Source organism: Pholcus phalangioides, unplaced genomic scaffold (assembly GCF_987345545.1).
Source record: "Pholcus phalangioides strain wild (caught in Gottingen) unplaced genomic scaffold, Ppha-v1.0 ptg000004l_1, whole genome shotgun sequence".
In the NCBI taxonomy this organism is placed as follows: Eukaryota; Metazoa; Arthropoda; class Arachnida; order Araneae; family Pholcidae; genus Pholcus; species Pholcus phalangioides.
Window position 1 is genome coordinate 40,979,344 of NW_028301597.1, and position 16,014 is coordinate 40,995,357.

Genomic DNA, 16,014 nt, shown 5'->3' on the forward strand with positions numbered 1-16,014 from the left:
TCAGGCAATTGGTTCTAAAAAACTGTTAGATTTTTTCATCCTTTTGTTGCAAATTGCATTTAATTTCACCTCTGGGTATTTTTGTGTTTAGAATAATAGTTTTTATTTCCCCCCTTCCTTTTCCAAGGTGCCGTTAGATTAGGACAAGATTACTAGGTTCATCACTGATTCATTAAATAGAGATAATCCAAATTTCTAGCCAAAACCTTGTACGTGAAGTGGTTAAAGCTAAACAAGCTATTGATAAAGAAAGTGTACAATGAGTGTACTACTACTATTAAACCACACATGCACCTCGTCCATATTCCTCTGCGGAACCTCTAATTAATTGATGGATGCAGGAATGTGTGTGTACGTGTAATGAAACCTGACAGGAAGTTTGTTTCTGTGTACCGCAATTTGTTCACAGTTGTGAAGATAGTTTTTCAACAGTGCATGTTTTTTATTCACTGGTCATTACATTCTGAGTGGTAAGGTAGTCATTATGGAATCATCTCCCCTGATTCATATCAGAAGTTTTTCTTTCAATATCTGAAAAATGAGAAATTTGTGATTATTAAACCAATACAGACTAAAAGTAATGGCACCATTATTTCCTTTTGTTTATTTTATTTTTGTACTTTCAAATTAAAATAATTTGAAAGTACAAAAATAAAATGAACAAAAGGAAATAATGGTGCCATTACTTTTAGTCTGTATTAAAATAATTTGAAAGGCATGTTTTTTGTTAAGTTTCTATCAAGAAATATCCAAGTAAAAAAGCGCAAAATTGTAAAAAGTGTAAATGTGTTGTATGAAGTAAATTACAGTGTTTGCAGTTCTACAAATTTTCTCTAATTAAAATTGAATGGAAATGAAATAGGTCATTTTATTTACAGAGTAACACTTATAAGACACCGAGATACAGTAGTTCATAACAAATGAGCCCATTTATAGAGCATTAAGTAGAGCTTCTCTGAAACTACTATTCCGAACATGATCCAATATAATACCAAACTCGTTATATCACTGAAATTCTTTGGGATAGATGGTGGCGCTACAACAGGGCTAGACTGTAGTTTCTATATCGCTACTCTGTATGTTACATTTTCATGAAAGTCTTTCTTATTACCCAAGCGCCTGGTATTTAATGACACATATTTTAATTGGCCTTGTGATTTATTGTCAATGGATAAGTCATCCAAGTTAGAGGTGGGTGATTTCCATCAATGCTGTTATTATTATCATTAACTAACACATGATCCCGCCTACCTAGTCTGGGTGCATAAAAACCTGACCTAAGCCTATCGTAAGCCTTCCAAACTTCCTCCTATTCAGATGCCACCTGTCACTCACTACTGATATAGGAAGCCAGCTTTCAGACAAATCAATTGTATATTGACAAAGAATTTTAATGTTGTTATGCTGAAGATGGGGGCCATACCATGGAAAACAATTTTATTGCAGCTGAGAATCCTACTATATGTATAAGTGGAAAAAGAAGTTAATATCATACCATATCATAAGAATTTATTGCTTTCAGCCATTATAAATTGAACAAATATGAAATTAATTTCAAAATCCTATATTAAGCATTTTTTTCCATTCAATTCAACTGTTGCATTCTATGTGACTACTTAAGCTGCTTCTGTCTTGGCAAGCAGCTGCAAAAATGCACTTTTACCATCACTGATATGGTTGTCTCTTTTGCTTACTGCTGAGAACACAGTTTTTCCCCGGAGCTTTGTTTTGTACATCATTCTATATTTTCGTTGATTAACAAACTCTGAAATGATATTAGCTCTATGTTATAAGTATATTTATTGCATGTTTATGTGGTTTTATTTTATTTATTTTGCTCCTATAGTTGTTCCCATGCAAGAGCATGCTGCATGTAATTTTGAAAATTTCTGCAAATTTTTTATCTATTATGTGTGTGATGAATACATAAATTTGAAGTATTACAATTGTAGTAGATGTTTTAACAATGCATTATAAGTTAGCATTTCATATTAAAGAAAAAACTATTGATATATATCATATAGAGTTATGCAGCTTTATACACTGTTCTTTATTCACAAATTTTTCATGTTCATATTCTCCTTCAAGGAACGTATGTACTTTTCTCTTTTATTATATACTCTTCTATTGAGATTGTTTTCAGTTACAGATAAAGGTAACTTACAAGATTAGTGATGCACACTTGTTTGTATTGCAGTGAAGAATAGTTAAAAAAAATATTGCATTGTAGAAAAACCATTAAAGATTTCTCAATATTAAAACTTGTAAAGCAGCGAAGGACCGAATACATGCAGGACATTTTGTAAAAATTCTTTACTTTTTTTTCAGACTAGTTAAAAAAACAATGTTGGACAGTTTGTTTGCATAAATGTTATTTTCCCACATATTCTGACACAAATTAATCTAGCAGTATAATTGCTAGGAAATCAAGAGGCATTTATAAAGTGGTTCCTAAATGTGTTACTCTGCTTGAGTAACCTTAACTATTTAGGGGTAGCCAGACAACGCCACTGAAATATTAACTTGTAATAATTTGTAACTTATATGTAATAAAGTTTTATAGATTTGTAGTAGGGCTTATTAAATATTCCTTATTATAAACATGATTGATAATTTGTAACCAAGTATTTATACTTATACTTTTATTCCCTCATTTTATTCATTGCAATGCATTGCTAAAATGATTTCAATGAACAAAAAATTGATTTGCAAACAAAAGGAACAGTTTTTTCCTGCAGATTTTTTTTTTTTTTTTCAAATATGAAAATATCAAAAATGTTTTTTAATTCTTGTGATTGTGCGAACTAGCACCAAGCCATTCTATACTTCAGTTAGCTGAATTCAATAATTATCTGCAAAAAAAAGAAAAGAAAAGAATGAGTGTTTGAATATCTTAGATTCATTTTAAAATATACAGATTTACAAAATAAATTTGCTTTTGAAAAGGAAAACTTTAAAATGAGAGTTATGTTTATTGAACTTACCAGGTTGAAAATGAATGAAAAATATTTTCAAGCATTTTTTGGACTTTTCTGATCCCTGGTTGCTCCAAATTTTCACAGTTTTTCCTAACTGAGAAAAGCAACAATTTATAGTAACAAAAATAAACATAATTCAAAAGCCTTTTTGCTATGACAGACATTCTCTTATCCTTTGATTACATTATATAATTTCAGACATTTCGTTATTGGTCGTTAGTTATTTTTTTTTCATTGTTTTATGGAGAGATCCATCAAAATCTTTTAAATATCATAGTTCTTATAATGGAACAGAAGGTTATCAAACTAATATAGTCTTGCATTTTGAAGAGCTCAAAATGTTCTCTGTCCCATGGCCAGTGACAGATTTGGGTCTTCAAACTTTTTAAAACCTCTTCTGAATTAGAGCTTTGATCAAAAGCGTGAACCAGTCTTTGTTAAAAGAAATTCCAGTTCCTGTTTAAGTTATCCAGATTCCACTGGATAAGGTTAAATAAAGAAAGAATTGTACACTATTAACTCAAGAACTGAACATAATAATTATGCACTTGTTAAAGAAATGTTCAGAAACAATGCAAACACGTACTAGTTTATTAAGAAGACATCAACAAATAAGGCAAATACACGAAAATACAATAATCCTAGTGCATTTCTATACCAGTGGCTGTCGTCTTCAGAGGAAAAAATATTTAACCATTAGTCACGCTGACAAGTTTTCCGCTTGGGTTGAATACGAAATCTTAAGCTCGGTTGCTCAGCAGAAAAAGTAGGTCTGTTCACTTCAAACGTCATGGGTCAGAATGAAGCTGTGAGCCTGTGTGAGATACTAATGCAGCATTGTGATTGGACGCTTGCAGAATAGTGCTACCTGATTGGTATATTTGGATTTCTCTTAGAATTCCTGCTTGAAATGAATTTAAGCCATGGTGCTGTGATTGTGGGTGTAGATTTATTATCGTTTACTAGTATATTTTTGAAGGCTTGAATATATGTGCCTTCATAGAAATCTAAATCAACTGTGGACTTTGTGAAAACTATTCTTCTTGAAATTTAAATCATGGTGGTGATGGTCGATTTTTCACATCCCTAATTCTTCACACAGCGAGTGTGTTCATTTAATCTTGCTTGGTTAAATATTTTTCCTTTGAAGATGACACCCATTGGTGTTGAAATGCATTAGGATTTTTGTATTTTCGTGTATTTGCCTTATTCAATGGTGTCTTCTTAATAATCTTGGGCAACGCTGATCAACTCTTTCACGTACTAGTCTTTTGATTAAAAAACATCTTTTCAAATTCATATTTGTTTCAAAACGTGATTTAGGATTTAATGTTTTATACAACATTTGTACAAACTGTCGTGAGGAAACATTTCAGCCATTCAATTTCATTAGTGATTGGATAACATAATGTATGTTGACATCATATGAACAATTAAATGAGTGGTAGGGAATTTTTTCAAAGTCACTTGCTGGTGGTTTGTAAACCTAAATCCACTATAAATCTGAAACAAATATGATTATTCATTTATATGCCTTTTTATGTATATATTCTCATATTTGACAATGTCTGATCAGGTGTGCTACTGGGGAGGCATGGCAAGCCATTATGTTAGCTTGTGTGAAAGGTTCAGCTTGTGATGAAAGATCTAAAAAAGGCCCTACTGAATGTGGAAATGATTTAGCCTATGGATATTTTGTGAGCTTCATATTTTTCTGTTCCTTTTTGGTATGTATTATTTTTTTAATATTTTTATTGGGCCTATCTACTCTATTTACTCAAATTGTATGCATAGTTTTTTCCTTCTAGAATATCACAACCTGTTTATTTCGGTCATGTTGGTAAATTACTAAGTTTATACCAAACTTTGCCTCGACTACATTCTACGCTCCATAAGCAACAAAAATAGCAAATAAAGTTTTTAAATCCTTATTTGCAACCACTCTCAGCTCTGACATCACCATACTGCATTACAAATTTACACATAATTTGTAGGAGCTGTGTTCATTATGATGTTTTGTGATGTGTTTCGTGCATGATGGTACTCAAATTTTTCCATTTTAATTCTATAAACAAGATATTTTTTCTTCACAAGTTAACATCAGAGAACTCGTAATTGAGTTTAGTAATACATATAAATAGAAGCTAAATTTATGAGTTGGAACAACATTTTTGCTTTATATTTTGGATAGTTTTGATGTATCTTATTGTTCTGATCCTTTTTCTTCAGGTCCTTTAAGTTTTTTTCTGTTCATGAATTCATTTTTTTCTTCGCGTATTTATCCTTGTAAAAATCTTTTAGTTTAATTGTAAACCACAAAAATTGTATTAGTAATTTTTTATGAACTTGTTTCTTGTGAAAATTATTAATTAATTTGTTTTTTTTTTCTCTTGAAGATGCTGAATCTTTTTGTTGCTGTGATTATGGATAATTTTGATTATTTAACAAGAGACTCATCTATACTCGGTGCACATCATTTAGACGAGTTCATAAGGATGTGGGCTGAGTATGATCCAAGTGCCACGTAAGTACAACATTTTTTAGCAGTTGACTTCCAGTTCAGTAAATGCATCATGTTGAAACATAACTGCCTATTAAAACCTGTAGATCATAACACGATATTTAAAAAAAATATATGTGCATTATATACAGTAGAACATGCATATTCAGCATAAATTTTTATACTGTATTTTCTTGCGCAGATTACATATTAAAAAACTAATTTCCTAGTACAAATTATATATCACTGCACCTTATCTGCATCTTTTTTTTTTCTTTCTGAGAGGCTGTAATATAGGAATAAATATTTTTGAAATAAACTGGAAAAAATATTTTTTGAAGATTTATATAGAGAGAGAGAGATAGTGTTTAACTATTTCAAATCTCAAACTTTTTGCAACCCATGCCTTCCTTGATCTTGTCATCGTTTATCCACAACTGTCTGGAATAGACTAGAAAAGAAGCACCTCAAGATATTGACTAAGCACACATCAATGCGTTATCTCCTCTTGCCTTTGAACCAGGATGTACACTTTGAGAATCACCTGTGTATTTATGTGTGGGTATGAGCAGGGCTAGACAAATTGTAAAAAAATTTAGGTGCTAGAAAAATTTCACAGACACCAACATTTTTTCCCCCAACAAAATTACCCCAAATAGTATATTTTCTATTGGTCCAGGACTTAGTACCCCTTTTCATATGTGCAGACACATGAGCATAACTTCCAATAGTTTTATGCTGTCCTCTGACTTCAATTCAGTTATCATAAGTAAAAAAAGAATTTTCACCAATTCCAATTTTTAGTTACCATGGCAACCTGGTGCCTGGGATTTGTTACGTCCATATGATAGAAAAATTGGCATTTTTTTCTACAAACATGTGACAACTCTTTTCATTCCTTATGATTTTGTTATTAATGAATGAAATTATAGCATGCAGATTACACACTGCTGGAGACTATAGGATGACACAATTTCTCAAATTTGTGACATTTTCCCCTGCAGATTATACACACACATGAAAATAATGTATACTGAGTGTAGCATAAAAGTTAGGTATGTATAACTGTTTTTGTGTTTTATGTGTTATTTTTTTTTTCAGTGGTTTAATTCACTACACTCAAATGTATGATATGTTGCGTAACATGGATCCTCCTTTAGGATTTGGAAACAAGTGTCCTTATCGTCTTGCATATAAAGTAATTATATTCTTTTGTTATATCTTGTTATTTTTAGCAGTGTCATTCTTTTTCACTTTTCTTTCGTTAAAAACCAATTTTTTTTAAAGCTTTTAAACATTTCAACCTGTGAAAAGTAAGTTTTGAATTTCTTTTTGCCTCGCAGCACACCTAAATTTATTCCTGAAATTCTGCGGTACACCAAAAATTTAAATTTTGTTTGTTCTCTGTACATTGTCATAATTACATTGTATATTTTGCGTTTTTATATCATTATCTTATATCATGAACTGACAGCTAAGTTTCTCCACAACCCATACTAGGAGATGCATCTTGCATGGGCTTGTGCTATGAATCCCACTTCCTGTAGCCAGTAGGGTCTTGTCTTTGCAAGTGGGTCTTGTGGACTGATAAAGAGACCCAAGTCAAACAAGGGCTCTAAACCATTTACAATGTTCTTGCATATGACGCAGGTTTTGATCCAAAGAACTGTTGCAAGAGGTACACAGAGAAAGCAGAGAGAGAGACAAATTATTCCAAAGAGATTTTGAATTTTAACAAAAGTAATTTATTAATATCTTAACAGGTTATATGGATTACAAATAAACAATTAATAACGAAAGAATTCTCAAATAATCATACCAGTCGGCATGTAAGTCTGAAGAGATATCACAGTTTTAAGTGGTCATTAAAGTTAGTTAATGAATCTCTAATTGCCCTAGACATGATGCCATTGACCTTGGAAGGAGTCGGCAAGGTCACAAGGCTCCACATGGCAGAAAGGCATGGTGAAAGCTGTAGGCCTGATGGGGAGAATCTGGGCAACAATCAACACCAAGCAGGATAGCAGATGACTAGAAGCACATCAAGATGATCATGAGAAGACATGAAGTACTGGAACCAGCCAAGGACATGTTGATCACGATTGTAGTTGGTAATTTAATGGAGTACTGCCAGATGGGTAGACAGGGGACTCACCACAAGCTGATCAGGAAAGCATACTTGCGGTTGTAGATGAATGACAAAAAAATGTGTTTGAATTGTCAGGGCTTCGGGTATTTATACCTGAAAAAAGTAATTGTGGCACAGTCCAACTCCAGAGACCAACCATCTCAGAAAATGCATATCCAAGTATGACTAATGAAAAAATATTGTAACAAATTTTCATAAAAAAATAACATTGAATTTTGTACAAACTTTACAGTACAGAAGTATCAACAACAATCAAAATGGTGATGTGATCAAGGTTGCACACTTCACAGTCTACATACAGTGAGATTGTAACTGCACATAACCATGTGCATGGTGTATAAAAAAAGACAAAAATTTCTGTTGCAAAATTAAAATACAAATACAATTATGTAAGATATTCATTAATTAAGAGATAAGGTGGGTTTGGGAAATTCCCCAAGAGAGTCTCCAACTATTGTTAAATACTGAAGTTTTCACTAATACATAAATGCATAATTTTTATTACATTTTGTCTTTCATTGACTCTTCAAGGCTGAAGATTTAAATGAATCCTATCTCCTAGGTTGGAAGAGCTTTAATATAATTGCCTGTTTTTGCAGAACAACAGCCCTACAAGGCTACAAATGTTCAATCATTACACTTCACTTACGATTTTGAGTATAGATGGCAGCACTAATTCATGCACAACACCATATATGCACTCATACTGTCAGGTACACACACTCACACTTCTGGCACAACTCAATCGGTAGTAAATTGCCCATTTTGATAGACTTGAGTTGTGCTCAGTTTGAATGAAACTGCTTTGTGGTTGCAGCAAAGAATTATTAACTCAATTATACAGGTCATTTTAGCTCAACAGCTTTTACATGTTCTTGGTAACATTTACTTGGTTTCCTAAGGCTCGATTACATTGGGCGAGTTCATTAGCTATTTTCCGGTGAGTAAAAGTAGCTGGCGTGCAAACCAGTTTCAACTAGTGCAGCGAATTTCAATTACACAGGACTAAGGCAACTTGATAAGGATCCCTTATTATAGTGGCTATACACACGACTAGTAAAATCGCTCACTAGATGAGCAAGCAACTCATTTTCTTTCCCTACCTTTTTGCATTTTGTCATCTTTCTCTTTTGCTGCGAGCCAAAGCGATAGAGAAAAAATAGCCATGCCCATATTGCACCCGAGAGATAACAAAAATGCCAGCAAGTGGCTTACTCTTCAACTTTTCTCGCACTAGCAAAGCGAGTAGCGGTTTTAATTGCTAATGTTATTACACAGAACAAGTTTAGTAGCAGCGAGTAAAACCGCAAGTGAATAGCTAGTAAACGCGCCCGATGTAATTGATTCTTTAATAATTACACAGGGCTCAAGGGGCTAAAACATGCTCTTTTACAATAATATCTCGGATCCCTACATGTTAAGCAGGAAACGTTCATCACTTACAATAAAATATTATTACAAATACGATAACCTAAAGACTCAAAAGTACTATAAATTTTATATTGTGGGAAGTTTTATAGAACTTCCACAAAACCAAATAAATTGATTGAATTTAGAATATAATTTTTGACCGAGAAAATTTATTAGATTTAGAAGTTCAGGGAAGCATACTGAGTGCGTATGATGGTGGCATACAGCGATTTAATCGTGCATACTGGGTATGTAAGACAAAAGGTCATAGCTGAAGGGCTAAAATAATAAAAAGAATTTCAAAAAATGTGTGAGCTTGACCACCTGAACTTCTTAAGGTGGTTTTGTTGCAGTGGGGGGGGGGACCATTTGGCTTATATATAGTTGTGATTATGTAATGCTCGAGACAACATAAATATGCATAGTCTATTAAATTGACTAGTTCTCATCTGAGGTTTTGGTATGTGTACTACTCGCATTGCAAGACATCCCTCATCACGAATTCAAATTTTTTGTTTAATTTTTGGTCGTCTTTTTTAACATTCATGAACCAAGTTACTCATAATCCAAAGTTTTACTGTACATTAATTCTGTAAACTGAGCTAGTTTTATAATCATTTTAACAATGTATTGGATGATAACTGTTAAATGCTTTTCTTGTTTGTTATATTCCATTTAAATTTTTCTTTCTTCAGAAACTCATTCGTATGAACATGCCCCTCACTCCTGACCTGCAGGTTAATTTCACAACCACTCTATTTGCCTTGATTAGGGAAAATCTCAGTATTAAAATTAGACCAAGTAAGTAATTTTTCAATTTTTTTACTTATACTTTTTCTTCTTCAAATGTAAAGCCAGTTTCTTTTTCACTCATTACTTTTCCTCATATTTATTATTGAATGTATTTGGTTTATTATTGTATAAATTTGCACAACCATTTAGTCTATCAGAAAAAATATATATGTATAAGTGCACCAACTTCTCATCGCTGAAGTCATTTCATAATAACCTGTTTCTTCTAGGCTATTAAGCTGGTACTGTCTTACGTAGAAAAAAATGTCAGAGTTCATTCTCAATACGAGATCATAACTTGCAAAATCATAATCATTTTATATAAACACAAATAGTTTAATTTTTCTCAATTATTCCAAAGAAAGTTTATCTGTATTGTTACCAACTATATTGTGAAGGGTTTGAACCAGAATTAAGTTATGAACCCAAGAGTGAAAAAGTGTGACTGAGAAAGTTTCCTATGTGAATATGTTTAGAAATCAGCTTATAAGAGTGTGTGTTAGGCAATTAAATTGTTTGAAACGTATCACAAAAATTAAAAATTGTTATGTCAATTTACATTTATATTTCATGTGGTTTATTATTATGACTAAAATGTTTCTATCTAAAATAAGTTGATGAAATGGACCAAGCGGACAGAGAACTGAAAGAAACAATCAGGAAATTATGGCCTCTGCAAGCAAAGAAAGCTATCAACAGACTCCTTCCACCTGATGATGGTACACAACATATTTGCTGTTAATTAATTGTAACTGTCATATAAAATAACTGAATATGACAATGACATGAGACCAATTGTTTTGTTATTTTGCCTGAAATTAAAAATTTCTAGACCTTGAGATAATTCGTGAATATGTATGTAATTACATTTATATGTGTGAGTACATATCTCCCACTGTTACATATAATGATTTTGTTCAGCATTGGCAATAAAAATTTGTGCTCCATATTTTCTTCTCTTAACCCTCTAAGCGGCATTGATGAGGTATCTTGTTTCCTTAAATATCTATTACTGGGATTTCCGGGAGAGAATTTCCGCCTGCCTGTTCTCAGGAATTTATTGTGATTTCCAGTTCCTTCCCCCCCCCCCCCAAAAAAAAAAAAATCCAGAGAAAAGTTTCTGGAAAATTGGGAAAATTACTGTTGTAACACATTTATACTGAAAATGAAATGTAAAAGATTAAAAAAAAAAACTCAATGAGAATATTTGTTGAAAATTTACTTAATCTTCTATACCTATAGCATAGCATTGCTTGGGGAAAAGATGGGGGGGGGGGAGAGAAAGAATAGATTGAGGAAAAAGTGGAGGGGAGAGGCTTCCAGTTTGCGTAAACTGTAATAGCAACCCTGCCTATACTATGAAATCCTAATACCATTTTCGGGAAGTGGAAAGAGGAGAGATGAACAAAAGGAGATAATATCTGAAAAAAAAAAGACATGGTGTTATGATTCCAGGCCTGTTGTGATTTCTGAATGTGTTATGGATCATCAACAGCTATCCCAATTGTTCTATGTGTGGGGTCCATTCATTTCTGAAAAAGAGGGAAGCCTTCTGCTATTCTAAAGTTAAACATGCACAGTGCCTATTATATTTTCTTCACTTGTCAGCACCCCTTACTTTATGGCCTTATTTGAGGGCCCTTTTTCTGTGGAGAATAAATGGAATAATTGCATAATACACTCCAATACTTTCTTGCCTTTCCTCTTTCTGCAACCTAAAAATACTTAGAAACTTATATCGTTTTTGTCTTTTTCATCTAACCACCTGTAAGTGATTGAGAGAGTAAGTTTTATGGCTTTACATTGCCCAATTTGATACATGTGAATCCTTTCCCTGGGAAAATTTAGTTCAAGACTGACCCTCTGTTTTTTAAGCAATCCTACAGGAAAATAAAAGAGCAACGGTGAGGGGTGGGGAAGGGAGGGTTGGTTTTTTTTTACAGTTTGATGACCACTTGAATGCCAAAAAAACAAACCATGATGTGAAAGTGGGGGGAAAATCACTATAGCTGAAGCTACAAATCTCAAACGTTTAGATGCAGTTTAAAACGAAGACTTCTCATATGCTTATTCTGTTTTAGTGCCACTAACTTAGTGGGTATGAATTATTATATTTATCAGTATGATGATTGTATTAAGAGTGATGTGCAAACATGTGATCAGCATAATTGGAATGAAGTCATTTTAGTGCTGCATAGGCAAGTTGCAATTCAAACTATACAAAAAGTAAGGCATTCTTTTTTTCCCCTTTGCTAACTATGAAACAGACATGTACCTCATCCACAGTCCTCTGTGTAACTTCTAACGAATTGGCACATGTTGGAATTTACGTGTCCATGTGGTGAACCTAATGTAAAGTTTGTTTCTGTGTAATGCTGTCATCTGCCATCAACTTTTCTAATCACGAGTGAAGTGTAATGATTGAAGATTTTATCTTTGTAGGCCTGTTTCTCTCTGTTGTGAGACTTTTTAACAGAAAGATTGGCTCGCATTAGTGTCTTGAAGTTGGGAATCATAGAAAACCAACTTCAGCTAAACACCACTATGGTGCTGGTGGTGTTTGAACCTGGTTCCTCGCAACGCAAGTCTATCACTATGTTCACTCTGCCACCACAGTGGCTCCTTTGCTAACTGTTGGATAATTAGAGAAAATAAAATTTCATGCTGCATAATTTTTTAAATCTGCAACAGGAAAAATTTGAAATCTTATAAGTTTTTTGGAGCCTGGCCAAACTAAAATGAAATTTAGGATCTTGTGGCAGGGCCGCCACCAGATGAGTCACGTACACAAGCACGAGTGCCAATTCACCCTTTAACGCAAAGATTTGCAAACCTTCTACGTTTAACTGGGTGGATCATTAATATTATAACATTATAAATATAATATAATACTAATCATTAATTATAAAATTTGGTATTTTTGTTGTGAAAATTTTGTGTAATTGAAGTTAATGGATGGTGCATAAAGGAAATATTTTAACTTCAAAATGTATAAAGAGTAATAGAGGCTGAAAATAATGTTGTATAAAAGGAGGGAATTGTGTAAATGGGGTTTTACTGTAACTAAGTGATTTCAGGACTTCTCCGAGAATTTTCAAGAAATATGATTTCCTGATGGCTTCAAAGTGCCAGGAATTTAGAAACCTTACCTATTATTTTAGCATTGATAAACCCAGATATTTTGTGAAGTTCATTTCTCAATGGAACACTTTCCCATATACCCCTTAGTTTGCAGCTGCTGAAAATTTGAAGAAAGCCTAGTTCATTACAAAAGATATGATATTTTGAAGGGAGTTTTGTGATTTTTGCTGGGCTACTTAAAGAGTTAAGAGAATATAAGACTGGTTTTAAAAGTTGTACTTATGAAATTGTTCAAAAATAACCAGATTAGAAGGTATGCTTTCTTTTTCGATAATTACAGACTGAAATTGATGCACACGCATTCAGTGTGTGGAAAATCTTTTTTGTATACACGTGCAGTGATGTGTGTTTTACATATCCCAATTTCTTACCACATTGTAATGATTATGTGAGATGAATACAAACCTAGAATAGCATAATCTTCTTTTCTCCTAGCTGTCTAATATCACTTTCTTTTGCAATAAAATCACTTTTACTGCATGAAACTTGTGAATCATACATTTAATTTTAAGTTAGCATCTTCTTTAAAGTTTCCCAAATATTCTCTCCATTAGCTTTTAGACAATCTCTCTAATTTTTAAAAATAAAAAAATATTATATGTTCTTCAATCTTTTATATGGTCTCAAAAAATTGCCTATGAGTAATATAAATTAATGCAAATTTGTGACTTCTTTTGCTTATTGCCATTTTATGCATCATTTTTCTCTGTACATAGAAGAATCTTTTTTTTTAATTCAAAGTAAGTTTTATGTATGAAAAAATTAGAAGCACTATGTGTAAAAAGAAAATAATCAAAAATTTACTGAAAGGCTGAGATAAACAACTTCACAGTTGGATCAAAGGAAAAGAGGAGAAATTGAAGATATTTTTATTTTACACCATGCACTGAACTCAGTCGTTTTTTCAATGTATACCCACTAAGTGATGTTCTGTAAGGGAAAATTTATGCTCACAGAAGGACCGAACTATTCAGTTTGCTGTTAAGTCTCACAGTGTATGCTGAAAACATTCAAGTCTAGCGTTTTTTTTTTGTTTTATAGATACCCTTTCTCTTAGCTTAATCTTTTATTTCACATCAAATGACTCAGAAGTTTTCTGAAAACAAAATAAAATTTCTGAAAGAGAAATAAAGTTATTCGGAAGCAAAAATAAATTAATTGTACTGGAGTGATAGTAGTCTAATGATAATTCAGCTCCCTACAAAGCTGTGTTGTTTGCTTGTGCTTCAATACAAACTGAAAAATTCATTAACTGAGGTTAAAAATAGTGGGGGGAAAAACATTGTCAATCTATCACTGCTTTCTTTATATTCATGAGATGCTTTACATGCGTAATGTTTTTTCTAAAATTAGTTTCATCTGCAAATAAAGCATATAGGCATAATAAAGAAATGCATAAATGCTAAGGCATATTAAAAGCAATGAATTTAGCATGTGCTTATAAATCTCTAAAATAAACAATCATGTCTTTACGATTGAATAATCGACGTTTGCGTGTACCCAAAATTCCAAAACGAACACGGCTATATGCGTTTCGGAACTATATAAAGTTCCTTCATCAGTAGCAGAAACAAAGAAGAAAGAAAAATGTTGAAACTCCTTATAGCGGGAGTTACTCGCTGTTGTAGACAAGAGTCAAATTCAAAATGGGGTTCATTTTGAATTTGACTCTTGTCTACAACATACAGTTCCGAATATACTTCATATAGTTCCGAAACGCGTATAGCCGTGTTCGTTTTGGAATTTTGGGTACGTGCAAACGTCGATTATTCAATCGTATTATCAAATCCAAAAGGTATTTCATTTCTACTTCAATCATGTCTTTTTCTAGATTTACAAGGAATAAAAGTGACTGTTGGCAAGATCTATTGTGCTCTATTAATTTTAGATAACTGGCGAACTACACGTTTTGGGAAATTAAACCGTGAAAACAATATACCAGTAAGTAAAAGTTGATATTAGTATTCTTATTGATACTTTCATATTTTTCATTAATAAATAATTTTGTTTTTACGTATATATAAATTTTCTGTTTGCTTAACTTGTATTCTTACTGAATTTATCTTTTATATTCAGTTTTATTTTCATGTGCAATATCTGTTGTTGCTTTTAAAAAATAAACTGAATCCCTTTTAAAAAAGTATCCATTGCTTGCAGAATACTTATAAGAGTTCAATTTTCCTCCATAAATTTAAAAAGCTACGCATACCGTTTAAAAAACAGTCTTCAAATGTAAATTTGTATTCTGAGTCACACATTTCAAGGTAGGCATGCATGTGAAGGAAATCCACTTTTGGATGGAATTTACTGTATACCCCCCCCCCTCCCCCCGCTCCCACGTTAGCCATCATGCCATGAAACTCGATAGATACCAGCTTTTTGAACGTTGGAGTCTGGTCCATTCCCTACATGCTGGAACAGCAAGGTTTAATATGGATCAATATATGCATTTAGCCAATCCAATAGGTATTTAGAATGATGATATTTATGCAAAGGTTTTTAACAATTGGCTGATTCCAAGATTAATTTTGGGAAAGGAAATTCAACTCCTGTTGCAGGAGGAATCGAACCCACATCCTCTCACTTACCAGGTGAGCTCCCTTGACCACTAGACTACAAAGGCAACAAATCTCTTATCTTTCCTCAGAGCTAATCTGCACTGAATGGGAATGTACATAGACATTCAGACCCATCATGTCACTCTCTCTCCGCAATCCATACAAAGGTTTTCAACATCTGTAAGATGCGAAGATGAATTTTAGGTCAACTGCCCTTGTGATGAGTTGAACCCACCTCCTCTCACTTACTGGGTGAGCGCACTAGACTACAAAGGCAACAAATCTCAATCTTTCCTTAGATATTGTGTGCACTGCATGGGGCCATTCATAGACAGCCTGACCTAACTCAGGTGAAAGCTCAGAATTGCTGACACTGCCACCAGATGGTGACTCGTCAAAGGATGGTGTCACTCTCTGCTAATCCATACAAAAAGTTTTTAATAGCTGTCTGACGGGAACATGAATTTTAGGAAAGAAAGAAAATAT

At 33.0% G+C, this 16,014-nt stretch overlaps 1 protein-coding gene across 1 annotated transcript in view; it reads left to right on the forward strand.

Annotated features, from left to right (window-relative positions):
* LOC149087589 (voltage-dependent calcium channel type A subunit alpha-1-like) overlaps positions 1–16,014 on the forward strand; it is a 154,285-nt gene that overhangs the window by 111,817 nt on the left and 26,454 nt on the right. Inside the window, exons 34-39 of the mRNA XM_089231917.1 lie at positions 4,555–4,705; positions 5,375–5,502; positions 6,580–6,676; positions 9,733–9,838; positions 10,444–10,548; positions 14,802–14,911. Coding sequence (XP_089088043.1) covers positions 4,555–4,705; positions 5,375–5,502; positions 6,580–6,676; positions 9,733–9,838; positions 10,444–10,548; positions 14,802–14,911 — 697 coding nt within the window. The remainder of the gene's footprint in view (positions 1–4,554; positions 4,706–5,374; positions 5,503–6,579; positions 6,677–9,732; positions 9,839–10,443; positions 10,549–14,801; positions 14,912–16,014) is intronic.